Source organism: Passer domesticus, chromosome 24 (assembly GCF_036417665.1).
Source record: "Passer domesticus isolate bPasDom1 chromosome 24, bPasDom1.hap1, whole genome shotgun sequence".
Classification (NCBI taxonomy): Eukaryota; Metazoa; Chordata; class Aves; order Passeriformes; family Passeridae; genus Passer; species Passer domesticus.
In genome coordinates this window covers 2,849,546-2,877,260 of record NC_087497.1, presented here as the reverse complement: position 1 = coordinate 2,877,260, position 27,715 = coordinate 2,849,546, and the positions used below count along the sequence as shown (strand labels likewise).

The 27,715-nt window shown below is 50.5% G+C and overlaps 2 protein-coding genes and 1 non-coding gene across 6 annotated transcripts; 1 reads left to right on the top strand and 2 right to left on the bottom strand.

Moving 5' to 3' along the window:
* Nucleotides 1-9: 9 nt before the first annotated feature.
* Nucleotides 10-7,433, top strand: SMPDL3B (sphingomyelin phosphodiesterase acid like 3B). Of its 4 annotated transcripts, none has more exons than XM_064398124.1 (7): nt 10-63; nt 2,134-2,231; nt 2,967-3,110; nt 3,664-3,836; nt 3,970-4,154; nt 4,731-4,860; nt 5,875-7,433. In XM_064398124.1, the coding sequence occupies exons 1-7, from the start codon at nt 20-22 to the stop codon at nt 6,265-6,267; spliced, it is 1,167 nt and encodes a 388-aa protein (XP_064254194.1). In that variant the 5' UTR covers nt 10-19; the 3' UTR covers nt 6,268-7,433. The 4 variants fall into 4 exon arrangements, with proteins under 4 accessions (XP_064254194.1, XP_064254195.1, XP_064254192.1 ...); XM_064398125.1 differs by having other exon boundaries at nt 37-80; XM_064398122.1 differs by lacking the exon at nt 10-63 and adding an exon at nt 455-591.
* PPP1R8 (protein phosphatase 1 regulatory subunit 8) lies at nt 7,144-25,888 on the bottom strand. Its single transcript, XM_064398126.1, has 7 exons — nt 25,756-25,888; nt 18,529-18,589; nt 13,635-13,788; nt 12,832-13,052; nt 12,106-12,250; nt 10,935-10,999; nt 7,144-9,876 (listed from the first exon to the last, which is right to left on the bottom strand). Exons 1-7 carry the CDS (start codon nt 25,803-25,805, stop codon nt 9,523-9,525), a joined length of 1,050 nt encoding a protein of 349 aa, XP_064254196.1. The 5' UTR covers nt 25,806-25,888; the 3' UTR covers nt 7,144-9,522.
* LOC135285943 (small Cajal body-specific RNA 1) lies at nt 17,048-17,211 on the bottom strand. Its single transcript, XR_010350556.1, has one exon. It is a non-coding gene; the product is annotated as a small Cajal body-specific RNA 1 (non-coding RNA).
* Nucleotides 25,889-27,715: the final 1,827 nt, after the last annotated feature.

Here is a 27,715-nt window from a genome sequence, read left to right as displayed (position 1 = left end):
ACTGCCCGGCCCGGCATGAATGAGGGGCGGGGTCCGGGGGCGGGGCCTGAGGGCGGTGCCCAGGTGAGGGCGATGCCCAGGTGAGGCCGTGCCCAGTTGAGGCTGTGCTCAGATGAGGCTGTGCCCAGTTGAGGCCGTGCCCGGGTGAGGCCGGGCCCAGAGGAGGGCCGGCCCAGGTGAGGCCGCGCCCAGGTGAGGGCGGTGCCCAAGGTGAGGCCGTGCCCAGAGGAGGGCTGTGCCAGCTGAGGCTGTCCCAGGTGAGGGCGGTGCCCAGGTCAGGCCGTGCCCAGGTGAGGCCGCGCCCAGGTGAGGCCGGCCCAGGTGAGGGCTGGCCCAGGTGAGGGCGGTGCCCAGGTGAGGGCTGTCCCAGGTGAGGGCGGTGCCCAGGTGAGGGCTGTCCCAAGTGAGGGCTGTCCCAGGTGCAGCCGTGCCCGGTGCGGCCGTGCCCGGTGCAGCCGGCGCTCTCCCCATGCCGCCCCCGGCCCGTCCCGCGGCGCTGCTCCTGCCGTGCCTGCTGGCCGCGGCCGTGCCCGCTGCGGGCGGCGGCTCGGCGCGCTTCTGGCACCTGACGGACCTGCACTGGGACCCCGGGTACGAGGCGGCGGCGGCGGCGGGCCGGCCGTGCCCGTCGGGCGGCGGGCGGGCCGCGCGGGCCGGGCCGTGGGGCAGCCACGCGTGCGATGCGCCCTGGAGCCTGCTGCGCTCGGCCGCCCGCGCCATGCGGGGCCGCCTGCCCGCGCCCCACTTCGTGCTCTGGACCGGGTGAGGCACGGCGCGGCCGGGCGGGGAGGGCAGGCACCGCGCGGAGCTCCTGTCTGTCTGTCTGTCTGTCTGTCTGGGATCTTTGCATGCTGTGGAAAGGAGAGGGGAGAATGTGCCTCGCAATGTAAAACTGGGGTTGGGAGGAAAGCACAGCCGCAGCGAGGGCGCTCGACACTGGCAAGGCGTTCGTGGCAGCGAGGTGACAAAAGGATCACAACTCACTGTCCGTCCTCTGTGCATTCTGTGTGATCCCACAGCGAGTCCGAGTAGCTGGGATGCCCCAGGGGAAGGAGCTGTGGGCTGTGTGTCCTCCATCCAGCCCTGCCGCTTTACACAGCACTGTAAAGCAGCTTGCAGCGTTTATTCTGGCTGTGATGAGGCACCTGGAGACCTGTCTCAAGAAGGGACAGTTCTGCTGTAGGAGTCAGAAGAGCCTCCCCAGTGGAGGAGGTTCTCTCCTGGTATGGTTTCCAGGGGTGGGTCTCCTGTGCTATGGGAGGCCTCAATAGCACTTACAGATGGTAAAAGCTTTATTTTGCGTGGTGATTGTGTGTATGGTCCTTCTTCTGATGATCCAGTTCCAGTTTGCAGGGCTATTGCCTGTCCCATGTTTTCATCTTCTGTCCCTGCAGATGTCTGTTCCTGCTTAGAGGCAGTTATTGGTTCTTGTGACCTTATGTTGAGTATTCTTTTTCTCTCAAGCAATTTTCCCCAGTCCTCTGACATGATTTTGAATGTTCTCCTCTCTCTGTCCAGTGGGCTTGTGGGCAGCCCAGCATCATCTGCAAATGCTGTAGGCATGTTAATACAAACACAGACATGGAGCAGCCCTGGACTGCTGCCCTACCAGAGGCTTTTCCTTGGTTCATGGTGATCACAGCTGTGCCAACAGCTCTGCTTCATTGCTGCAGATCAGATGCCCTCAGATTGCAAAGTGCTGACCTGTGCAGTGTTTCCAGGCAGCTTCAGTGCCTGTGACACACCCCAAAGCAGGGTGCACAGGGGTTTTAAGGTGAATTGTGGAATCACAGAATATCCTGAGCTGGAAGGGACCCACAAGGATCATGGATTCCAGCTCCTGGCCCTGCACAGACACCCCAACAATCCCACCCTGCGCATCCCTGAGAGTGTTTGAACACTCCCTGACTCTGGCAAGTTTGGAGTGGAGCTCATTTTCCCTGGGAGTGATTTCTTGAAACTCCCTCAGTGTCTTGGCCAGTCCACATAGCACCGACTTCTGCACCCAAAAGATTAAACTTTCCCTTCTGGGGGGCACAGAGAGGAGTTGGCAATTTTCTCTGCCTTGCTCATTGCTGTAAGCACAGGCTCTGTTAGTCCCAGACAGTGACAGTGCTGCTTCTCTTTTTCTAGAGATGACACTCCCCATGTCCCCAATGAGCAGCTCGGAGAAGAAAAGGTTCTGCACATAATAGCAAATCTGACTTCTCTGATAAAGGAGACTTTTCCAGGTAGGATTTGAGGGGGTCGGAAGGGGAGAGGGGCATAGGGACTCATGGGAAGGGTTAACCAGGATGGAGAAATGACAGAATTGGGACAGGGAAGGGCACAGAAGGGCTGTGGTCACTGGGACTTGTTTGGTGGCCTCAGTTCTGCTGTGCCATGCAGCGTTGATGCACACTCATGTTTCAGGTTAGCTCACTCAGGAGAGAGGGAAAGAAAGGTTTCTGTCATTAGTAATGAGGTCAGAAAAGGCTGCAGGGTACCCTCAGACATAACCTGTGTCAGCGGGGGGCAAGGAACATTACTGCTGGTGACAGCTCAGTCACTTGGCTGTGGGTGGCTTGTCCCAAGGTCAGAGCTGTGAGGTGGCCTGGGGCAGAGGGTGGCCCTGGGGCTGAGGGTGGCCCTGGGCAGAGGGTGGCCCTGGGGTTGAGGGTGGCACTGGGGCTGGGGGTGATGCTGGGCAGAGGGTGGCCCTGGGGCAGAGGGTGGCCCTGGGGTTGAGGGTGGCACTGGGGCTGGGGGTGATGCTGGGCAGAGGGTGGCCCTGGGGCAGAGGGTGGCCCTGGGGCAGAGGGTGGCCCTGGGGTTGAGTGTGACCCTGGGGCTGAGGGTGGCCCTGGGGCTGAGGGTGGCCCTGGGCTGAGGCGGCTGGCAAAGCTCTCTGCCCAGGCTGGGGTGCCTGGGGGAGCTGGAGGACTCTGCAGCCCTGGTCTCCCTGTGCCTCCTTGGCTCTGCCCCAGGTACCAAGGTCTATGCAGCGATGGGCAATCATGACTTCCACCCCAAGAATCAGTTTCCTGGGAAGGAGCACAGGATCTACAACCAAACAGCAGAGCTGTGGCGGCCGTGGCTGAATGATGCCTCCCTTCCTCTCTTCAGAACAGGTCTGGCAGCACTGGCTTGTGTTTAGAGCATGCTGGGGATAGGAGGAGGGGTAGGAGAACACCATGAACAATTTTCCTGGCTTCTATGCTTGGAGCAACAGTATTCATAGAGAATTTGCAGAACTAGGGTCCAGTTTAATGCTGATTTCTGTCTTGGAGCTCTGCTTGCAAGAGGAGAAATTATTTTATACTTTAGTCTCTTCTGCCATTATCAAGTTACTGGAGAGAATGCAGAGTGGTGACCTGCAGAGAGAGGAAAAATATCTTTAAAGGTAGCAGCTGGTGCTGGGGCTCTCCAGAGCTGCCCAGCTCCTGATGCTGCCCATTGTGCCCATTCAGGTCTCCCTTCACTGGGAGACCCACAAGAATGGCAAGAGACACACAGGGAAGAGTCACTCCACATCCTGGAGTGGTCAGGGCACTGTCCCAGGCAGGGACCCTGCTGGGGCTGTTGCTAAGAAGAGCAGAGAGAGGTGGAAACAAAGAGATCTGGGATCACAACCACCAGTGTGAGCAGATCTCCAGCTCTTCCTCCATTGGTTGCATTTTTAAGGAGCTTTCTACAGCGAGAAGCTGCCTGGCCCAGGGATGAGGGGAAGGATGGTTGTCCTCAACACCAACCTGTACTATGACCAGAATGATGAGACAGCTGGTGAGGAGGATCCTGGGGGGCAGTTCCAGTGGCTGGAAGAAACACTGACCAACGCCTCTAGAGACAATGAAATGGTATTAAAATAAACAACCTGGGCTTCTCCCCAGCCTGAAAGCTCTTCCTGCTCTGCTGCCTCTGCAGATGCAGCTGGCTGGTGCTCCATGGGTGCTGGGGGCTCTGTGCTCAGGGCAGCTCTTGCTTCTCTAGGTCTACATTGTGGGGCATGTCCCTCCTGGCTTCTTCGAGAAGAAACGGGGCAAGGCCTGGTTCCGGAGGGGCTTTAACGAGCGCTACCTGGCAATTGTGCAGAAGCACCACGGGGTGATCGCTGCCCAGTTCTTTGGGCACCACCACACAGACAGCTTTCGCATGTTCTACAGCCACACAGGTACCTGGCCTGGTCACCCAAGCACTTGTGTGACAGCTCTCAGAATCACTGTCCATGTGAGTTTTTAGTGGCTGTTGGCTGAAAGCAGCTAAGAAGCCAGAAAAATCATCTGACATGCTTCGGGCAACAAGAGGCTACAGAGGTTCTCATCTCTACTCCCAGTCTGTAGCTCCTGCCCTCCTTCCTATTCACCCTCAAATATTGTTGTTTCCCCTCAATGCCTGGCACCTTCTTGCCTGTTCTCTCTTGGAGGGTTTGGCATTGCTGAGGGAGCAGTGCTGAATCTCTGTGTGTGTGGGGTGCTCTGGGTGAACACCTTTGCAGAGTGTGGTTCCCTGGCCACTCTCACTGCAAGAGTCGTTGCCAGCATGGAGAGCCCATTGCTGGCTGCAGCAGCCCTGTGCTCAGTCCCCAGTTTTGTTCCACGTGTTAATCTTTGTGTGTGTGGTGGTACAGGGAGCTGGGGACAAAGGTGCTGTCAGCAGAGCAATCTGCTCCAGGTGCTCACTGTGACGGGGACAGGGTGTGGGACAAGCCATGGTCTCCAGTCACAGTTGGTTTTGCATTTCTGTGAAGGTACTCCAATCAATGTCATGTTCCTGGCCCCTGGAGTGACTCCCTGGAAAACAACATTGCCTGGAGTGAGCAATGGAGCCAACAACCCTGCGATTCGGGTGATCAGCTATGATCAGGACACGCTGCAGGTCTTGGTAGGGGATCCCTGTGTGCACCACATGGCAGCTCTGGAACAACTTTAATTCCCCCTGTAGTCAGAACAGGCTTTTCAGGATTTCTCAGTCCACAGCAGCTGAGTGGCTGTGTGGGAGAGGACTCTGACCCAGGATATTTCAGCTTTGTGTCTGGCACAAAGATTTAGTTGGAGCGTCAGTGAATCAAAGCTTGGCCCTGACAGCCAGTGCATCCTGCTGGGATGAGTTCCCCTGGGCAGGGTCAGACAGTTTTTGTGGTGATCTTCGTGTCCTTGCCATTTGACACTTGCTTTGCTCCTCAGATAATATATAATAAGAACTACTCTTTGAGTAATAACTGACTTGTCAGATCTCCTCCAAAACCTTTAAGCCATCTGAAAAATTGTGTCCCTCTACTTGCTAAAATGATGCATTTGGAGGAGTGGATCTGAATTGAGGTGAATTGTAGGGGCAGCTTCTGATCTTGTTTGCCAAGAGATGGAGGAGGGGTCCTTATGCCCTCCTTTGTAGTGGATGAAGCTCTCTATAGTTGCTCTGTTTACATGTTTATAGCATAGAAGTGAATGCTAAAATACGCTGTGCAAGGATGGGGAGCCAGTGAAGCAGAGAGAACAAGGCCAAGAGACTGAGAACAGAAGCTGTGAAAAACTTGCTTCTTCAGTTTGTTCATAGTTGAGAAGATAATGCTCAGTAACACTCGTGTAGCCCTTGCTTCTGCTGCTGGGCAGTGTTGATAGAAACTGACTGATGTCTGAAGCAGGCCAGGCTCAAAGCTTCTGATGTTTGGAGGTCAAAGTCAAGCAGAGCAAAGCCGCCCCTTCACCCCTTAGGAAAAGGCTCTGTTTGGGGTGGGTTCTGGAGGGTTTCACCTGAGGTGTCCCCAGGTGCCCTGTCAAAGGCAGCTGGGCCCTTGGGGTGGGGGATGCTGCAGTGGGGACCAGGCCAGACCCAGTGTCTCACTCCAGGGCCAATCATGTCCTGATGTCCCCCTAGTTGTGTTTTTCTCTCCCTCAGGATATGGTCACTTACTACTTGAACCTCACTCGTGCCAACATGATGGCCTCACCATGGCAGGAAGAGTTCCCAGAGTGGGAAGAAGAGTACAGGCTGACAGAAGCCTTCCAGGTCCCTGATGGCTCTGCACGCTCCATGCAGACGGTGCTGGAGAGGATCTCCAGGGACCCCCACTACCTGCAGCTGTACTACGAGTTTAACTCTGCCAGGTATGACCTGGAGCCGTGCCAGCAGGAATGCCGTGTGGATCACCTGTGTGCCATCAGGGAAGTAGATTTTATAAAGTATGATGAGTGTGTGAAAACCAACAGCTCTGCCTCTGCTGCCAGCAGTGCTTGGCTTTTGGTTTTCTGCATGTTCTTAGGATTCCTCAGTCCTCAGCCAGTGCTGTGATGGCCAAGAGGATGAGAAAAGGAGGAGGGCATGAGATCACACTACACTGCATGTGAATTGGTGATTTTGGCATTGAGAACTTGCTTGGAAAAGAGGACAAAATTGTAAATGTTTACTAAAAGCCCTAAATGCTGATTTGAAATTTTCTAGAGATGTGTGAAGAGCAATGTTTTTGAGAGCCTTATTGTGCCAAAGTGACTGCAACAAGGAGTGTCTCCCCTCTGCTGGGGCAGCCTCACAAACCAGATAAAGACCAGGCCTCCCTGTGGACATTAACCTCCAAGGGGTGAGGGTAGGGAGCTACCACACATTCCAGAGGCTGCTGCCAGCACTCCTTATTTTGGCACACACTTTTTTTTGCAAGTCTGCACAGCTGGTGACTCAGGAAGACTTGTTGTGGTGGCTTTGTTCCACAGCAGCCTGTGGCTTTTGAGCAAAGCGGGGTGGGGTGACAGCCCAGAGAGCCCAGGGCAGGCTGCAGGTCAGTGACAGGGATGGTGCCTCAGCCTGCCCAAGGCCTCTCTCTGTCAGGGGAGCAGGCTGAGCCTGAGAGCAGCAGAGCTGGGCTCTGGAGTACAACTTACAGAGAGGATTATGCCAGAATCAGATAAAACTCCACTTGGAAAATAAAAGCAACCACTGTTCAAAATCCACTGTTCAGTGTCACTTGTGTACCAAAGTGCAGCACGAGGCAGCAGAGCAGGTCACAAGCAAAGTAGCTGGGGCAGCTTTAGGAGCTGCAGCCTGAGGCAGCCCAAGGACAAGGCCTGCAGGGAGAAGGGCACTTTGCCATGGCAGGATCCTCCCGTGAGCCACAGCACGACAGGCAGGCTCAGCTGTACCACTGCACACTGGAACGAACACACTACACTCTCCAACCTGGCAAAATCTGCATTTAATTTACAACCATAGTAAAGGTTACAGGTAAAAAGCTCAACAGAAGTGTGAAAAGGCCTATTACATATTACACAAGTGTACAAATGTCTGTACAAAGCCCCTCGATGTTCCTGTCCCCTCGTGGCCAGCTGTGGCCCCTAAGCTCTGAAATAATAAGAGCTGGTTCAGAGTCTGAGAGGAGAAGAGCTTTAAAAAATGAGCAGTGAAGTTTCCCTTGTCAAGAAAAATCTTGCAAAGAGCCACTTACAAAAACAAAATTCCAAAAACCCCCAACCCAACCCTCTTCCCCCCAAAATAAAACCCAAAAGAAAAAGAAGGGAACCTGCTCAACTTTTGTTTGTCCTGACTAGTCTTACTCTAAAGAGTTGCCTTCAGAAAGCAACTGGCTGGGAAATGAGAATTGTAGAGGCCAGACTAAAGAGGAAGAGTTATTGTGGGAGCACTAGGAAGCAGAACAAATGCCCAACAGCTGAACCATCAATGGCAACTTAAAACACAGAGCAGCACAGCTGGATCATGGAGCAGCTGCTGAATCCACACAAGGAATAGTCTGAGCTGGATGTGATGGTGTGGGGAGGGAACAGAGCAGTCTCTCAAGCCATGGCTCTTGTGAGCTGGGCAGCTGCCTGCTACCACCTCAGGGACATGATAGAAGCAATCACCATGGAGCAGAACTCACAGATTTTGGGGCATCTGTCTGAAATGGGTCTGGTGCATCCAGCATCTCCCTGGAACACAGCTCTGATCCAGCACCATCCAGCATCTCCCTGGAACACAGCACTGATCCAGCACCATCCAGCATTCCCAGCTCACTGGAGCACAGCTCTGATCCAGCATTCCCATCTCCCTGGAACACAGCTCTGATCCAGCACCATCCAGTATTCCCAGCTCACTGGAGCACAGCTCTGATCCAGCATTCCCATCTCCCTGGAACACAGCTCTGATCCAGCACCATCCAGTATTCCCAGCTCACTTGAGCACAGCTCTGATCCAGCATTCCCATCTCCCTGGAACACAGCTCTGATCCAGCACTATCCAGCATCTCCCTGGCACAGAGCTCTGATCCAGCACCATCCAGCATTCCCAGCTCACTGGAAACACAGCCCAGCCCCAACAACCTGGCACTGCCTCCCCAAGTTGCTGCAGTCCTGCACACAGTGAACAGCCAGGTACATGCTCTCATTTCAGTGCACATTTCCTGGATCCCCCAAACTGCAAAGGAATGTGACTTATAGCTGAACTGTATTAGAGTGTGTACAAAAATCTAGAGTAAACTTAAGAATAAAGCTCTGGCCTTACCTTGCATAAAGCACAGCCACAATATGTCTGAATATGTGAATCATTTTCAAATATAAATCCAAGGAACTAAAGGGCTTGAGCAACAACCCAAGCCCACTGAGAATTCCTATTCTGGCTCTCAGTAGCACTCAATTCTCACCTGCAGTTTCCAGCAGCCAAAATATTAGTGTGTGGGGAACATACCAGTCCTCCCAGCTTTTTGTCTTGATGAATCTCATACACTCTAAACTTAAAAGTTCCATTTGCAAACAAAAATGGAACTATTTGAGTTACAGAGGCCACCAAGTCTGAAAGAAACTCCCCTGTGTTAACTTCACCCTGAGTTATCCAGGGGAGTCACCACGGCACAGTGCACAGTGCCTGATCCTGTCGGATGCCCCCACTGTTTGCACCCTGTATCCATCCCACAGACCCCACTCTGCAGCACTGGAACAAAGCTAAGGAACCCACCTGCTTCCCTGCTTATCTGTTCATGGGATGATCTAGTGTTTTATGTGGAAATCAAAACAAGCTGCAGCCAAACTAAAAATAATAATAATAAAAAAGACAATGCCCCACATTGGTGGGGTTTTGAAAATATAAAAAATAAAAGCTGACCTATACTCTGCAAGTTCTACAACTCCTTCCAATGGCATTCTGCAAGGCTTGGCCCCACAAACATTTCCTCCTGACAGAGCTGCCCTGCTGTGAGAATGTCCAGCAGGAACAGTGTCACCACAGGGAGCCCAGCACTGAAATACACGGACCTGCAGGGTCATGCCATAGTGATAAGGAAATTGTGTGACTGCCCCTTTGACTTGTGGATCCAAACTCAGCACAAAGACCTCTGGGACAGTGGTGGCTAAGAAAAGGCTGTAGGGGTTTTGGTTCAAAAGGAGACGGGAGCTGTATTTTTTTTTTTATAACAGACATATAAAAACATTTGAAGACAGATCTTTAAAGGATATTTCACTCCTCCAATCTTGGTATTACATCTGTTAGGACACTGAAATTTTAAAAAGACGATACCGCACATGAAAAGTTTCTGGAGTTGTAACTCCTACCCTCCCTCAGCCCAGCTCAGATCAGCAGGGACGGGGTCGGCTTCTTGCCCGGCCAGGCCTCCTTGGCGTATTTCTTCTTCTTGGGTTCATTCACAGCTTCGGGGTTGAAGACAGCGGGGTTTGGAGCTGGGTTCATGTTCACTGTGGAGGGCACAACTGGAGTCAAGTCCACGTCGGGGGCGAGGTTGGGGTAGGGCATGGGCAGCCCCCCGATGAGCGCGGTGCCGTGCACGCTGTGGGGCTGCGAGCCCGCCTCGCTGTGCGTGGGGGGCAGCCCCCCGTACAATCCTCCGCTGTAGGGGAAGCTCTGCATGCGCCGCGACGCCGACTCGTCCGGGGGCAGCGAGCCCGCGTTCTCCAGGCGCTTCTTCTGCACACACAAGAGTTCAGGAGTTATGCATGGAACCATCAGCCTGTTTGAACTGGGTGCCAACACCGTGCCCCAAGAGGCACCTAAATCTGCCAACAAAGTGCCAACAGACCATGTCCCAGGCTTTGTCCCACAAGGTTTCCTCTGGACTCCCTTCAAAACCACAACAATAACTCTTAGAGGTGCACAGTGCAGGAAGGGAGACAAAAGCTGACACTCAGGTGTGACTTAGATGAAGTCTGAGCACCTCTTCACCTCCTTTACACTCCTGCCAGTTTTGAGCTCATCCTGAACAGAGACCAAGTAGGTCACAGAATGTCCTGGGCTGGAATGGACCCACAAGGCTCACCGAGTCCAACTCCAGCCCTGCACACAACACCCCAAGTCCCACCCTGTGCCTGAGAGCATTATAACACAAACCTTCCCTCCCCCACAGAAAGGAACTGCAACTTCTAGATCACTCGGCTAATTTTGCTCCTGATCACTGGAATCTTCTCCTGCAGTTGGGTTTATGGAATATAATCCTTCTCCACATGATGCTATTTAGTCTATACCAGCAACAAATGAAATTGCTGTTACACAGTGGCTTAGCTGCTCTGAAGTTGTGCAGATCTTTCTTTTTCCTTGCATATTCCAATTAAACAGAACACTTATCTTGGAGCAAAGCCTAAACCTGCTTGTTCTAGTACACAAACATATGAAACATCAAACACAGTATTTAAATAAACTCTCATTTTTCCCTTCTATTTTCTACATTTCCCACAGTTTTATCTGACACCTGGAACTAATGCACTAGATTTCTAGAAAGTTTCTTTTTGGGAGGAAAAAGAAATCACCATTGATCCCATGTGTTATTAAAGAAAAAAGCTAAAGCTGGGTTCAAAGGAAAATGCTCAAATTTGCTAAAAATGACAACTGTGAAACACAGACATGACTTTTGCTTAACAGTGGAACACCTCCCATATGGAAGCACTCTGTTTCTAAGGTGCAATTCATAAATCATAAAGTGAGTTCATTAATGTAATGTGCTAATGAGAAAGTCAGGAGTCATCCCATACCTTAACAGGCACCACTGCTGTCTGTACCATGTTCCTGAACCGCCCCACAGACGGGTCCACGTCCTCTGCAAAGCAAGAACAGGGATGCCTCCAGTGAGCACCACCAGGGATGCTTTCAGTGCCTTCAGTGAGCACATGGCAAAAACCACCTCTCTGGGGTAATCTATATCCCAGTAAGCAGAAGTGTGACCAAATAAAAGGAGCAACTTCCAGTGGATTTGTCTCCAGGTGGCTCATCCTGGCTTTCCCTCAAATGGAGAATGGGAGCAGCTGGATGAGTGGTTTGGGATCAGACAGGCTGGAGTATGGGCTGGAAGCTCCTGGTGACAAGGCTCTGCATGTACTAAAGGCAGAGCACCTGCTCCCTAAAATCCTTGAAGCAGGAGTCAGAAGTAGTCAGACTCTGAAAGTCTGGAAAAATTATCTTTTTTTTTTGTGATGAGAATGATAGATGTTTGCATTAGGATGTTCTGAGCACTGAACTGCATCATATGATAAACCAAAATGGTTGTGCTGGGGGTCAAAGGAACCACCTCCACATTGTATTTCAAAATACCTGCTCATTAATTAGCTGCTCTTATTAACAAGAATATTATCCAAATAAAGTATGATTGATAAGAATGCCATTAATACAGAACAGCTAAGGGAGAAAAAAAAGACTAATTTGGAACTGGATCCATCTTCAAATGCATCGGTTTGAATGAGGATTAGGGATGACTTTGGTTCACATGTGCAGAGAAGTAGCAAAAATCCTCTGAACTAGAGACATCTCAGAGGTAACAGGTGAAGAAAGCACTGAAGGATAGGTGAAAAACAAGTAAGTTCTGTTCCCAGTGAGATTCTAAAGAGGGCAAAAAATATTAACCACCTTCCTCCTTTTGGACCCGTGACATTTCTCCAGTATCTGACAGAGTACTGAACAATGAAGCTGAGTTTGAGATCCCCATCCTGCTCAGGGCTTGCAGTTATTTTACAGGTAGAACAGAAGAAACAGAAGAAGATCCCAGACTTCAGTGAGATGTGGTGGCAGCTTCTGTGAAACAGCAGATCCCAAATACTGACTGCCAAATTTATCTTCTCCTTATCCATGTGCACCCATGAGGAATCCCAGTGAGCATACTGGAAGGAGGTCCTGAGGGGCATCAGCTGAGGGTTAAAGCAAGCTCCTTACCCGGGTTGATGATCTCATCATCGTCACTGAACGTCACTCTGGAGTTCTTCCGTTTTCGCTTTGGCCTCTGGATGTCCAAGTTCCCTTCCTCAATGGTCAGTGTGGAGATCCTTTTGTTGTGGGCTGTATTAAACTCTGTCAGATTCTACAGCAAATTTAGAGACAAATGAAGTCTGATTTAATCACATGACTGTGCACATCAGAAGATCACAGGACATTGTTTAGTTTCAACTTCAGTGTTAGATTTATGGACCTGATGAACTTAAAGGTCTTTTACAACCTAAATGATTCCATGACTAAGCAAATGAGGGAGCAATGCTGTCCTTGCTGGAAATGCCATCAAGGCAGTGTACCATCATACTTGTGGTGTTTGTGAGGGTCCCCAGGACGAGGTGAGAGATGAGAATCTGATTCCCAAGTTCTCATAAGGCTGATTTATTATCTTATGATATTATATTAAAGAATGCTATACTAAAACTATACTAAATAAAAAGAAAAGATACATCAGAAGGCTTGACAAGAATGAATAATAAAAACTCATGACTCCTCAGAGCCTTGACATAGCTGGACCATGATTGGTCATTAAATTAAAACAATTCACATGCTGGGTAAACAATCTCCAAATCACATTCCAAAGCAGCAAAACAGGGAGAAGCTGAAGCTTCCCAGGAGAGGAAATCCTGTCGAAGGGATTTTTCAGAAAATATCATGGTGACATATACTCACGTCCAGCTCTGTCTCCTCCTCTGGCAGCCCCAGCAAACCCTTCAGCTCCTCATCCTCACCCCCCATCTTCTCGTCCCCCTTGACGGCCGAGGGCAGCGTCTGCGGCTTCTCGCGCAGCGTGTACGCGCGCGTGGAGGCGCCGAAGGAAACCGTGGAGTCGATGGGGATCTGCTGGGGCTTGTGAGCTTCCAAACGGATGTGGCCCAGGAACGTGCCATGTGCTGAGGACATCAACATGCAAAACAGTCTGTTGAGCTTGGGATCAAGGTATTCCAGTTCAAGTCTGAGAACCTCAGGAACAGTAACAATTGTTCCAAGGTACAAGGCACTGAGGTGCTGCTGAAAGCATCAGCTACGTAGACCCACCATCTCACAAACTGAGAGAACACACACCAGAAGTCCTCCAAAAATCACTGGAAATAAACTACAAACACCTTTTACTTTCCGTATTCCTGCAGGTCCCAATGTACTGTCTGGACAGTGCAAAAAACACCTGACAGGTTTCAGACCCTCAGAAGACAAGGCTTCACTAAAATTGTGATGGAAAGATCAAGACACTTTCCTCCTCTCTTCTGGCCTCTTACAAGTTAGAAATGTTTGAAACACCCAGTGAGGCAGCTGTAGGGTGACTGGAGCAAACATTCCTTGGCCCTAACCCTTGTCTTTCCCTACAATTCAAATTCAAATTATATCCATTTGCCCACAGTGCAGACAACAATGGAAAGGGAAAAAGTGTCTCAGATTCAGAATGTTTAAGCACTGAAGCACAGCTCTTCTGTCTGGTTAAATGCCACACTACTTACTGCTGTTCAGATCTATGAGGAAAACCCTCTTGAGATGTTTGTGATAGACCAAGGCAGCATGGACCCGAGAGCAAGACTGGTGGTCAATGGTAAAATCACACAGATCAGGATTTCTCCCAAAGAGATAGTATTTCTTCTCATCAATGATGAGTTTCTGAGGTAGAATATCAAACAGAGAAGCATATTAGACTCCTAGAATCTTTTGGATCTTCCTGAAAAAAATTCAAGAACATGAATAAATAGAACAAATTCAAGACAAAGCATCAACAGCTCATCAATATTTCAGTTTAGTCTGGCACTGTTAAATACATACACTCAAGTCTGCTCTTTATAAAATCAGAACAGCTGAACATGGGAGAGTCCCAGTTATTCACCTCTTTAGCAGCCAACACTGGACATTAGGGAAGGACAGCACTCTTCAAAGCATTAGACCACCTCACACAGGAGATTTTCTCTGACATCTGCTTCCAGAGATTTTAACACATTCCTTGATGGATGAACTCAGGCTTTGTCTAAGACAGGAACCCGTGCTTGGTGATCTCCAGTCTGATACAGGACATCAAAATTATACTTCTGTACAGAAGTGGGCCTACAGGAGACTTCAGACCTCTGGTGTAAAGGGGCAAAACTATACTGAGTATGTGCTGTGATCTGAATCTGTATTAGTCTATTCAAGTAAACCATTAATTTCAGGAATTTCTTCTTTACTGATCCTAGTTCTAATATCTTTTTTTAAAAAATATCTTACAACTCTTAATATTAGTTACATAAACATCTATATAAAATGAGGGACATGTTGACAAAGTCCTACAGTATATCTGTTACCAGATGGTGTTAAAGGAATCCCTGCAGCACCTGAATGCTGCAGTACTGAGCAGGGCATGTGCAGAACCTTCTCACTGCAATTAGAACTTCATCTAATTTGTACTTTCCTGCTCCAGCTGCACAAGGCAAAGGCTGCCTGCACATCACATATCTGTTAACAGGCTTCTCCTGCTTTTTGGAACATTTACCAAAGTCCACATGTTTCAATAGCACCATCCAGGGAATGCTGACACATCTTCCATTGAAAATCCCACATCTTGGTTCAGGAGAGCATTGCTTCCAAGAGATGGTCTGAGATGAACTCACATTCTGCCTGTCTGAGCACCTGGATTTCTCCCCTGCCTCCCTGCATTCCCAGCTATTCAATCCTCTCCTCCATCCCACTGCCACATGTCTGAGCAAAGCTTTTGGCTGCAAAGCCTTTTTTTCCCTGAGTTCATCTCCCTCCATTTGGGTGGGCTGGATCAGTCTGCCTTTGGCACGTCCCAGCAGCTCCACGGATTCCAGGCACTGGGGGGTGGTGCCAAGGATCTCCCTCTCTGGCAGAGCATTCCAGCCAAGCAGGTGCTGCTCCTCCCTTTGCCAGGTACAAAGCAGTTCCAGCTCAGCTCCAAGCAGCCAGTGTGTGCCCAGGCCCAGGGGGCTGGGCTGGGCTGGGGGATTCCTGAGCTGAAGATGACACAAGGAGCACCCACAGTCACTGGCTCTGGGGCACCAAGGAGACAGACTGCAACAAGATGCAGTATTTATACCCCCCTGCTTCATCTGTGAGGACAAAAATCCCATCATGGACCTCAGCTTCCACTGCAGATCACCCTGCCAATCACATCTATTCACCTACCTAGCAACTCTGTTTTTAGCACTGCTACAGTCACATGTCACTTCCCTGCTGGTTTTTTTCCTGATTTTTAACCCCATACAGATGCTGTATATTTTCCATGTTGGATTTTCCAACATTCTACTGAATATCTGTCAGCCCCCATGCTGCAAGTTCTCATCATTTGGTATTCAGTAATAAGCATTTATTTCTGCATGTTTAAAAGAATTAATTGAAGAACCTGACTCCACGCTTGTATGCATCATGACAATTTTATGACTGATTGATCCCTTAGAATACTCTGTTAAATGTCTTATTTCCCCCCCAACCCAAGATATACAATTAAAGCATCAGCTCATGACAGCAACTGCTTTGTGAAATCTACTGACTAACACATTTTGGCCTGCCATCTTAAAAAAGAGCATTTAGGCGATCAAGGTGTGCATATTCATCAGCTCTGACACCCACTACCAAACTAAGTAACTTCTAAACCTCTGGCCAGTTTCAACCAGCACTGAGATGATGAAATTTCAAGCAATTCTGTGGAAACAAACAGCTAGATAGAATAACTCCATCAATCCCCTCAGTGATACACAGGCTGGCAGAAAACCCCAGAGTGCCAATACTTAGATTTCAACCCCCAAAAAAACCTTTGTGAGTCCACACCTCATTTCATAAGGCAGCAATGACAGCTCAATTGGCAATTCACCTGTAAGGACATGGTCTATTGACAAATGAAGTGCAAATGCAAAATGCAAGTGATTTTCCTCCAAGTGAGACATGTAAAACATGCAGGTGTCTCCCCTGAATTGTCTGGGGCAGAGCAATGCATCTCAAAGCCTCAGAATACTCAGACTAAAACCATGAGAAATCACTATACTGAGTTTATTGGGTTGTGCTCTCACCTGGCCACTTTATCATGACTTTCTGTCTCTTCACAAATGCTGCTTTTCACAAGACCTCCAGTTAACCAGAAAGTATAAGCCACAGATGAAGAGCTTAAACTAATATGCAGTCTCCTCAATCCTTTCTGGTAGAATTTTATTTCATTTTTTAATTCCACCTGCAAACAGATCCCTCCACTTCCTCCCTGAATGCTCTACATGTCAGTGTGCCTTTGTGAGGCTTCTCCTTGCATTTCTTTACCATAATTTCATGAGTCTTACTGGTATTTTCCCTTAAGATTAGAGTTGTTTCATCCAGATATTGATCCAAGAACACCGTAACTGTTTGTTACATCACATCTTTTGAGGAACCCTGGTTAGGTTTTCCGGGAATTTAATTTCCCAGCACTGGATTTATATCCCATATTCTGCAGTTCCTTACTCATTTGGTCTAGCACTCTGACTCTTCCCATGCTCAACACCTTTGCACTAGTGAATTCCATGATTCCACACTCTAAAAAAAGATGAATATTAACTTTTCCTTTTATTGCAAATTTGAAAGTCAGTCTTATATAAACACAGCTCTGATACCAAGTGGAAGCTGATTTATTCCTCCACAAACACTGATCAGCTCTGCAAGCAGTTACCTCACAATTTCAGTTTCCATAAAAACTGATCAAACAATTTCTCATTCTTGCCCACAACTGAAACCAGAAGCATCCTTTAAGTTTTCATTTGCACCTGTTACACACAAACAATACTGCCCTGACTGGGCAGCACTTCCAAGAGATTTTGCAAAGACACAAACTCATGGAAGTTACTGCAACAAATCATCAACAGAGAAGATAATTTTATTGCCTTTAATTCAAGACAACGTTTCCAAAATGTTCTGTGCCTCTGAGCTATAACCCAGTGTCTTTCTTCACACACTGAGCTTAAACACTGCATGGCTTGTTTTGCTGTTGCACTTTGCAGACCCAGCAATCACAGGGTGACCCTCAGCCTCGGCACGAGGCTGGGACACTGATGGCTCGGTTAGTATCAAGTGCTCAACAACCCACAGCATTTAACAGTGCTGCTGTCTGAAAAGACAAAGCTGAAAAACTCTCTGCCCCTGTACTGAACAGGGAAACACAAGGATCACATCCAAGCGCTGTTTGGCTCCATGCTACAGGATCTTGCAGGAATATTTAAATTAGTGGAACTTGTTGGCAATGGTACCTACCAGCAGCAGCTTTTCCTTCTAGACAGAGAAGAGGAGGAGCTGTGGAAAACATGTGAGGGAAAACACCATGGTGGCACCAAGGGCAGGGGAAGAGGAGGGGGAGGAGGTGCTCCAGGTGCTGGAGCTGAGATTCCTCTGCAGGCTGTGGTGAGACCATGGTGAAACATGGTGCCCCTGTAACCCATGAAGTCCATGGGGGAGGCAGAGATCCACCCACAGGGGATGCAGAGATCCACCCACAGCCCCTGGGGATCCATGGGGGATGCAGAGATCCACCCACAGCCCCTGGGGTTCCACAGGGGATGCAGAGATCCACCCACAGCCCACTGGGATCCACAGGGGATGCAGAGATCCACCCACAGCCCACTTGGATCCACAGGGGTTGCAGAGATCCACCACAGCCTGTGGGGATCCACAGGAGATGCAGAGATCCCACAGCTCATGGGAAAAGGGCTCACACTGAAGCAGGTGGATGCTAGAGAAAGGTGTGATCCAGTGAATGGAGAGAGAGGGCCTTTTGCTTCCAAACTAGAGCAGCCCAGCCTTAAAGACTGCACCAGAAACATTTCTGTTTCAGTCAGCTTCAAGTCAGGAGTCTCTCCACACTGAAATACATTCACTGGTTTGGGTTCTCTCTGTCAACAATGGTAAAGAGACTTTATTTTTTACTTTCAGTGTGATATAAGACAAAATATGAAATAGAGAATGAGGTGGTGCTGTAATAAAAATAACTCGCTGTATCTGTGCTGATCACAGATCCTGAATGTGGGAGGAAAAATCAAATCAAACTGTATTTCACACTGTAGGACAGAGCAGCACTCTTGCAAAACACAGAATGCCTGGTTAATCTGACTGTAATGCAAAATAAAAAAATTAACTGACCAGACAGGTTTCTCAAACAAGCAGTACAAAGGGAAGAGATTTAACTGATGGAAGCCCTGCATGGCACGAGGCTGCCTTGCACAGGCAAGGGAAAAATCACTTCATTCATTGTTTCAGAGAAAAAAAAAAACTGATTTGAAGATAATGAATACATGAGAGAAAGGAAATGCTTATGAATAAGTGTGGAATTTGATGGGGAATGTTCTGCTGCTGGTGCCTATGTACATGATACACCAAATCCATCAAACCCTACTTCCATACCTCAATGAGTTTGTCTCCTTTGACTACATCCAGATGTAAGCCAGGTGGTGGTTTCCCTGCCCTGGAAAATAAAGGAAAAATATAGTATCAAAACATTTAATAAAAATGTTATTAGTATTAGAGCTGCTTGAGCTACAGACCAAACCTACACAAACGTAAGCAGAAGTATTTTGGGGAAAACATGAAAATCCCATAATTTTCTTTTCCCTGCAGATTCCTTCTGACAACACGCAAACCAAGATTTTTTATGGTAAGAGTGAAGGTAACAGGACATGAAGCATCTCAAGCTTTACCTCTCCAGGTGAAAAAAAGCTGATTTACACAATTATCAGAGCAAGTCCTGAGAGCAATGGTAAGAGGCAGGAAGAGACCAATGACCAGAGATGGGGATAGACTATTTGCTGAAGAGCTCTGTTTCCTCACGGCACCCTCAAATCAGCAATCTCTACCCTTGGCTGCTGAGAGGAACAGAAACTTCTACCACCCTTCCCCTCTGGGATGGTGATGGCAAAAACCTCGAAGGGGCTCTGCACACACCTGCAGTATTACACACACAGTGCTGGGCAGTGGCAGTGCTCCTCCACACTCACTGTGACCACAGCACAGGGAACACAGTCTAGAGGGACCCTGTGGCAGCACAGCCCTGCCCCACCATGTTCCACACAAAGAGCAGCCCCACGGCTCCTGCTCACCTCCTGAGCACATTCACCTGTCAGCAGTGCCATTCCCACCTGGCAGAGGGAGCACAGAGCCTGAGGGACTCAGCAGATCACAGCAAGGCAAGGCCAGCAAGGGGTGAGCCCAAGGGGTAGCAGGAACACACTGGGCACCTACAGGGCTCAAAGCCAGGAGCCTGCTGTGCCACCTGCACCACACAGGATCCCTCGGCTCTCGGCAGCAAGGGTTCTTTTTCTGCTCAGATATCTCAGAATCTGCAGGAATCTCTAGGACTTCCTCATCTCTGCTGCTTGTCTCTAGGGCTGGAGCAGCTTTCCAGGCAGCAGCAGTGACCTAGTTCTTGGCTGCACTGCTGCCCTGCTGAGGAACTCTGCAGAGATCACGTTCCCATTCTGCTCAGAGCATGAGGCAGCCCAGGGAACAGTGACAAGGGGCAGTGATGTTCTCAGGGTGGCTGGAGAAGAAAGAGAGGTCACTGGTAGCTGAAGTTGTTTGAAGGGGTTAAATACAGATTTCATGTTTCTGGGGTGTGCCTTACATTTATTGGTTTCTTCTGTGCTGCAAGGTCAGCTCCCCTCAATAATCTCATGTAAGAACAGTCTCCTGTTATTTCTACTTCATTTCTTTCCCAGGCATTTTCCTTTCTTGTTTCCACTCCATTACACCAGCCTGCCCAGATCTCTCTGCCCTTTCTGAAATGATCACTTGGGACTTTGACAAGCTTTCTTGCCAGGCCCTTCTCAAAGACTGTGGATATACCCCCCTAACCTAAACAACTCCTGTTGTTTCAGAGGAACAAACATCAGCAGCAAAAGCAGAGGATGCTAAACTCCAGCACAAGTGGTGACTTCACCAGGGAGATGGGATTATGGTGATGTGGGACAGACCAGCAAGCAGAAATGCTCCCAGGGGTGGGACACAGTCTGTGTGATGAGCTGCAGTCCCTCCAGCACAGCCAGGGCAGCTCCTCCTCTCAGGTACTGCTTGAGCCACTTGGAGCCAGGCTACACCTGAGCATGCTGTCTGCTCTGTGCTCCCTGCACATCTCAGTGCTCAGTTTTCACTGCAACACAGGCTCCTTTCATGGATTCCTGTCTACTTCTCAGCATTCCCTCTTTCTGTCTCTGAGCTCTGGAAAACTTGTTTCCCCCCCTTCCTCTGAAATTGCCAAGTTCTGGTTACTCTGCAACCCAGCTTTTGGTAATTTTCACACCCCAGCCTTACTCTGATCAAACAACAGTTACTTCTCCAATTTTGTTTTTCTTTCCAAATAGGTAACCTTTCAACAAATTCATTCTACAAGTCTACTTCTCACTCAGTCTGGCCTCTGCTTTTCCTTTCAGTGATCTCTTCCTGGATACTCAGCCTAACACATTTTAGCAACTCCCTCCCTGAAGCTGTCAGGTCACAGGGGAGCCCCCAGGAGCTCCAGCACAGCTGAATCCTGTCTCATGGTCTTGTTTTGCTATATACCAGCTCTGCTTTTTCATTGCCCCCTCTACTTTTAGTTTCATTCTTGCTCTTATTTTTACTCTGCCTCTACCCTCAACTTTATTTTCAACAGATAAACCAAGCTCAGCAGTATTACAAAGCAGTGCCTTCAGCTGTGAATTAAAGTGCTAGAAAAATCTACCTATTCTCTGGCTTCTTTTGGACTGTAGAGAATCCTTTGTAGGCAGTATTTCCCCTTCTATCTATTCCTGCACAACACTGAACACAGGAAGGTTGTAAATACTGATTATGATACCATGAAAACAAATTAACAGGAGTATTTTCTGATAGAAAACTCCTTTGGAACATTTTAAGTCAATGTCACAGCTCAAGCTGCCCAAGTTAGATACCCTGAAAAGCCTTTTAATTAGAAAAGTAGAAAGATTGTTCAGTTTTATATTCAAAACTAATTGGCTCCAGAGGCACCAAAGATCAGAAGCAATGCCTGGATTTGGAAGTATCAGTCACCCTTCACATGCTCTGCCCCATCAGACCTCTCACCTCACAGATCAAGGAGTAAAACATGAAAGGAAATCTCTTGCACAAATCTCCTAGAAGAAAGTTTGTTAGAAAGCTGGCCTTATGCTGGTACAGGAGAGCAGTTTTTTCCCATTTTACTTCCAATGTTAAAAAAGTCCTTTTCCACTAAACTAATTCCACTATGTGCTAAAATATCCACCAAACTAATTTTCCTACACTGTTCTGAAGGATGAAGAATTACTGGAGGTCAGCAGATTGTCCTCTCTACAGAACACAAAGAGCCCTGAGCACTGCCCAAGGCCAACACTCTCCTATCACAACTTGGCTCCAGCACAATGCTTGTGTTTGAAAATTAAAAAAAGCAATTTCTTCTGTACCTTCCAGATGGTGCATCACAGTCCCCAGTGCCTCCCCAGGGCAGCATCCTGCAAGTGACCTGAAAATAACACCTGCAAATGCACTGAGTGTGGTGGGCACTAGTTGAGAGAGTTTGACTGAGACCCAGGATGCTCTGACTGCCTCCTGAATCTCCTGGGGGGGGTGTGAAACCTTCCAGAGAATTAACAGAGCTGACTGGCAAGGAGAACAGGAGCATTCCCAGCTTGGGATTCCCCACAGCAGCTGCACACGTGGGTTTGCTGGCCTTACAGAAGCCATCAACTGCTTACAATGATCAGCAGATCAATATTTACAAGGGATACCACTGAACAAAACCAGGTTGCAGAATAGGTTTTTAAAAGATTTAAATAACTACAGGCAAAGAAATCTTCCTTCTGTACTAGAAACAGAAAATTGTGTTTCCTTGCTTTCTCCACCTCATGCTCCACAGGCCAGGCCATTCTCTGTAACAAAGATAAAGCATTTTGGAAAAGAAGGACAAGGCCATTAACACTTTGGAATGTGCCAAGTAAGAGAACAGAAGTTTTACAAATCAGGATCTCTTCCACAGTGCAGAGTCAATGCTGACATGCCAGCAGGGTTGTAATATCTATATCCAGCTGAAACTCAGCAGTCTGACTGATGTAAAACACTACAAGAAATCTGGAATCGTTGCTATTAAGGACATGGATAGCACAGCCATAATTCTATTGTGTTAGTTTAAAATAAGGTCAATTATTTGGGTTTCTAAACAGGGACTCAGAAGCTAAATTTAGCCACTTCCTAAAAATCATGGCCTCTGTGACTCATGTACACACCTTCATGTCCAACTTCAAGGACAGGGTGGAATTTGCAGAACCCTGGAGCTCATACTCTCCAGAAATGTGTGTAAAAGCATCACCAGGAACAGCCAGTTCTTGGCCAAAGAAACTAAAGAGGAACAATTTGTGCCTTCAAACAAACCATTCCTGATGTATGTTCATTGCAGGACAAGCCTGACATCCCCACAAGTGATGTGTCAAAGAGAGTAAAGGAAGAGTGACAATTCCAAATACAAGTTACACTAGGACAACAGGACAGGCAGGCAGTACCCACTGAACATCTGATGGTCCCTTCAAAACTGTACAGCAGATAACCTGTACCTCAGAGAAATCCTTTTACTACCTAAGCCAGCTCAGAAGCTTTGCAAAAGCCTTAATCAAACTAAGATGTGTAATTGCTACCTAAAGACATTTCCTGACCTCATGGAATGGCTAAACTGCAATCTACAGGAATATTGGCACCCTCTTGATGCCAACTGTAAATGCACAGCCCAAACCTTGGCTAAGAGGCACACAGGAGTTACAGTGCATGCATAAACATGCTCTGGCATCAGCAAGGTGGCAACCACTGCTTTTCATCTGCCTTACGTTTAGCTGCTGGAAACACAAGGAAAGAAAGAATAAATATTGTAAGGATTATGAAGAAGCAACCTATAACAACACAAAAACTAAATCAAAGCCACAACTTACATTGGATGAAAACTGGGAATTTCAGTGCAGAAGTCTTTTCTGAAAATGGGGTAATCAGATACTATCCAAATGATGGAAGAAGAGGTAAAATGATAGAGGCAAACCTCAAAAGCATGGGCAACAACTTAAAGGCAAGGAAAAAAACTACTCCTTTTGATTATATTTAAGGTGTATTTCTCATATGATTGCTGTTCACAGGCCCCAGCCAGCTTGCCTTAGAGGCAGGAACATAAACAGATAGGTAAAGACTGTGATTTTGATTTTAACAGAGGTTGAGGAGACTGAAGATTATTCACTACAGAGGAATCTGCTCTGACTGTGAAGACTCTCTGCAACTCCATGCTCTTGGTCACCCAAAGCCCTTGGAGTGAAGCCCTACAGTGCTGCCTGGACAGGAGACCTTTGGGGCTCGTGTAAGCCCAGGCTTCCTGCAGGGCACCTTCACATGCTCTGAAATCAGAGCTTTGAGTAACAGCACTGCTGGTCCAAGCCTGCTCCTGAAACCACTCCAGGCTGGAGAACCCTCCCTGGGAAAGGCCCAGACTGGTTCCACATCACACCTGAGCTCTCTTTGGTTGGCTCTGAGAGGAACAAATCCTTTAAAACCATCAGCTGGAAGCTGCAGCTCAGCAGATGTCAGCAGAAGGCATCCAGAGCTTTAGCATGAAACACACTCTACTTGTGTAGCAGAACAGACAAATTACAGAATAAATAAATGCACCTGGCAGGAGAGCTCCTCCCTTCCACCACTCAGCACCACCCAACACTTCCCATTTTGGGTTCACTGCTCAGAACACAAACACAGAGCTGGAAGCTCTCCAGGCTGCCTTCCTGCTAGCTCACTTTTTAATTTTTCCTCTTTTGAAACAGGTTTTGGGTTTCAAAAGCAGCATTAAGGAAAAACACAGAGCTTTCCCTGGTGCTAGCTGCCATGTCTGCACGTGCCAGCTGGACAAGGTGATATTGAAATTGTCTCAGGCACTCTTTACTTCACAGCTACACAACACAAAAAATGGTCCCTAAAACCATTACAGTGTGCAAACATACAACAGAGTCCAAGAGAAAAATCAAAAGTTTCCTTACAACGTACAAGGACAGAGTCCAGACAGGAACTTTGCTGTTCCCAAGAACTATTTTGGAATATTGCTGTAAAAGGACATTCAGGTTGCAGTAAGTGAATTACAAAAAATCATAACAATGTGAGAACAGAACAGGGCCTGGCACCCAAACAAGCCCCCTGACCCCTGGGTTTGGATCATCTCCCAGATCCCCCCTCATTCCTCATCCAGCACAACAGATTGTGCTTCAGACCCAAACCAGGGCAGGGGCACAGGGAAACTCTGTCAGACCCTGCTAAAGGCAAAACCAGACCTGAAGAGGCCCTCACAGTTCCAGGTGCCACAGCTCTCTCCCCCAGATGGGATTTCCTTTGGAATTCTTCTGCAATAGCAAGCAAGCCACTAAAACTGAGCATTTTACAAGCTGTGTTTCCCCAGCTCCTCCATCTACAGCTTTCAAAGGTACCAGTCATTCCAATTTACCGTGGTCACTGTTGTACAAAAAGACTAGGGGAAAGAAATGGATGATACTTCAAATTTCAAGCTGAATATCCAGAATAATCTTTGGCTTTATCTGGTTTATTGTGTCACTATCTTATGGAACACCATCCTGTCTCATGTAGATGTTTATTACTGTGTATGGTCAGCACAAATAAGACCCTAAAATAGATGAGGAATTCTCTTCCATGAGAAGGTGAAATGGCTTTACCACCTTAAGCTTAAAAACCAGCTCTAAATGACAACACATCAGCACTGCCACACAGCACTGAGAGCTACAACACAGCTGGGTGAGCAGGGACAGCCTGGGCTCTGCAGGGACAGGCAGGGCTGGACCATGAACCCCAGCTCTCAGGTGCTGTGGGCTGCTCGTGTGATTTAACATACCATGGGACCCATCCCAGAGCTCCTGTACCCACCCCAGAGCTGCTGCACCCATCCCAGTGCTGCTGCACCCATCCCAGAGCTCCTGCACCCATCCCAGAGCTGCTGCACCCATTCCAGTGCTGCTGCACCCATCCCTGAGCTGCTGTACCCACCCCAGAGCTGCTGCACCCATCCCAGTGCTGCTGCACCCATCCCATCCCATCCCATCCCATCCCATCCCATCCCATCCCATCCCATCGCTCCTGTACTCATCCCAGTGCTCCCATCCCATCCCTCCGGCACCCAAAGAAGGCAGGAGAGCCAAGATCTCTTCAGCGACGATCAAAGCACAGGACAGATGAGCAAGGGCGCGCTGCCGGCAGGAGGGCGGGCAGGACGTGGCCGGGCTCCCTCAGGGCTCCCTCAGGGCTCCCTCCGCGGCTCTCCCGCCGCTCTCCGGCCCCAGGCACGGCCGCGGAGCTCCTGCCGCCCTCCCTCAGCCCTGCCTCCGGAACCAGGCTAACAAACCCCAGCCTAGCCTCAGGCTGCCGGCTCTCCCGTACCGGACACTCGCCCTGAGCAGGGTACTTCATTCCCACCGCCCCACGCATTCTGCCTGAGCTCTCAGGAAAAGCCTCGGCGCCCCAGGGAGGCCCCGAACCCCCGCGGCGCTGCCGATGGCGGCACGCGAGGGCCGCGCCCGGACCCCGCCGGCCCGGGGAGCGCAGCCCGCGCCGCGGGCGCCCTCAGGGCGCTCGGCCGCTCACCAGCTGGGGCACTCGAACAGGGACCCGCCGCCCGCCGCGCCCGCCGCCATCTTGGCTCTGCCCCATTCAGCCGCCGCGGGGCACCATGGGAGGCGCGATCGGCGCGCGGCGGTCCCGGCGGGCTCCGCGCGCCGCCGGCGGGGCGGGGTCTGGGCGGGGCCTGATTCTGCCCCGCCCCCGGAATGGCCCCGCCCCCGCCCGGCCCCGCGCGGGAGCTGCGGGAACAGCCCCGGTACCGAGCGTGGGACACGGGAACAGCCCCGGTACCGAGCGTGGGACACGGGGACAGAGCCGGTACCGAGCGTGGGACCCGGGAACAGAGCCGGTACCGGGCGTGGGACACGGGAACAGCCCCGGTACCGAGCGTGGGACACGGGGACAGAGCCGGTACCGAGCGTGGGACCCGGGAACAGAGCCGGTACCGGGCGTGGGACACGGGCACAGAGCCGGTACTGACCCTGGGACCCGGGAACAGAGCCGGTACCGAGCGTGGGACACGGGAACAGCCCCGGTACCGAGCGTGGGACACGGGCACAGAGCCGGTACCGAGCGTGGGACACGGGGACAGAGCCGGTACCGAGCGTGGGACACGGGAACAGAGCCGGTACTGACCCTGGGACCCGGGAACAGAGCCGGTACCGGGCGTGGGACACGGGAACAGAGCCGGTACCGAGCGTGGGACACGGGAACAGCCCCGGTACCGAGCGTGGGACACGGGGACAGAGCCGGTACCGAGCGTGGGACACGGGAACAGCCCCGGTACCGAGCGTGGGACACGGGCACAGAGCCGGTACCGAGCCTGGGACACGGGGACAGCCCCGGTACCGAGCGTGGGACACGGGAACAGCCCCGGTACCGAGCGTGGGACACGGGGACAGAGCCGGTACCGAGCGTGGGACACGGGGACAGCCCCGGTACCGAGCGTGGGACACGGGGACAGCCCCGGTACCGAGCGTGGGACACGGGAACAGAGCCGGTACCGAGCGTGGGACACGGGAACAGCCCCGGTACCGAGCGTGGGACACGGGAACAGAGCCGGTACCGAGCGTGGGACACGGGAACAGCCCCGGTACCGAGCGTGGGACATGGGCACAGAGCCGGTACCGAGCGTGGGACACGGGGACAGAGCCGGTACCGAGCGTGGGACACGGGAACAGAGCCGGTACCGAGCGTGGGACACGGGGACAGAGCCGGTACCGAGCGTGGGACACGGGCACAGAGCCGGTACCGAGCGTGGGACACGGGAAGAGAGCCGGTACCGAGCGTGGGACACGGGAACAGCCCCGGTACCGAGCGTGGGACAGGGGAACAGAGCCGGTACCGAGCGTGGGACACGGGAACAGAGCCGGTACCGAGCGTGGGACACGGGAACAGCCCCGGTACCGAGCGTGGGACACGGGCACAGAGCCGGTACCGAGCGTGGGACACGGGCACAGAGCCGGTACCGAGCGTGGGACACGGGAACAGAGCCGGTACCGAGCGTGGGACACGGGCACAGAGCCGGTACCGAGCGTGGGACACGGGAACAGCCCCGGTACCGAGCGTGGGACACGGGAACAGAGCCGGTACCGAGCGTGGGACACGGGAACAGCCCCGGTACCGAGCGTGGGACACGGGAACAGAGCCGGTACCGGGCGTGGGACACGGGAACAGAGCCGGTACCGAGCGTGGGACACGGGAACAGCCCCGGTACCGAGCGTGGGACACGGGAACAGAGCCGGTACCGAGCGTGGGACACGGGCACAGAGCCGGTACCGAGCGTGGGACACGGGAACAGCCCCGGTACCGAGCGTGGGACACGGGCACAGAGCCGGTACCGAGCGTGGGACACGGGAACAGCCCCGGTACCGAGCGTGGGACACGGGAACAGAGCCGGTACCGAGCGTGGGACACGGGAACAGCCCCGGTACCGAGCGTGGGACACGGGCACAGAGCCGGTACCGAGCGTGGGACACGGGGA

Coding starts and splice junctions, on each gene's coding strand:
- SMPDL3B (XM_064398121.1), top strand. CDS start 470: ATGCCGCCCCCGGCCCGTCCCGCGGCGCTGCTCCTGCCGTGCCTGCTG. Junction 763..2,133: donor CACTTCGTGCTCTGGACCGG/GTGAGGCACGGC, acceptor CTCTTTTTCTAG/AGATGACACTCCCCATGTCC. Junction 3,111..3,663: donor CCTTCCTCTCTTCAGAACAG/GTCTGGCAGCAC, acceptor TGCATTTTTAAG/GAGCTTTCTACAGCGAGAAG.
- PPP1R8 (XM_064398126.1), bottom strand. CDS start 25,805: ATGGCGGCGGGCGCGGCGGGCGGCGGGTCCCTGTTCGAGTGCCCCAGC. Junction 18,590..25,755: donor CTGTTCGAGTGCCCCAGCTG/GTGAGCGGCCGA, acceptor TTTATTTTCCAG/GGCAGGGAAACCACCACCTG. Junction 9,877..10,934: donor CAGCAGTGGTGCCTGTTAAG/GTATGGGATGAC, acceptor TTGTGTGTGCAG/AAGAAGCGCCTGGAGAACGC.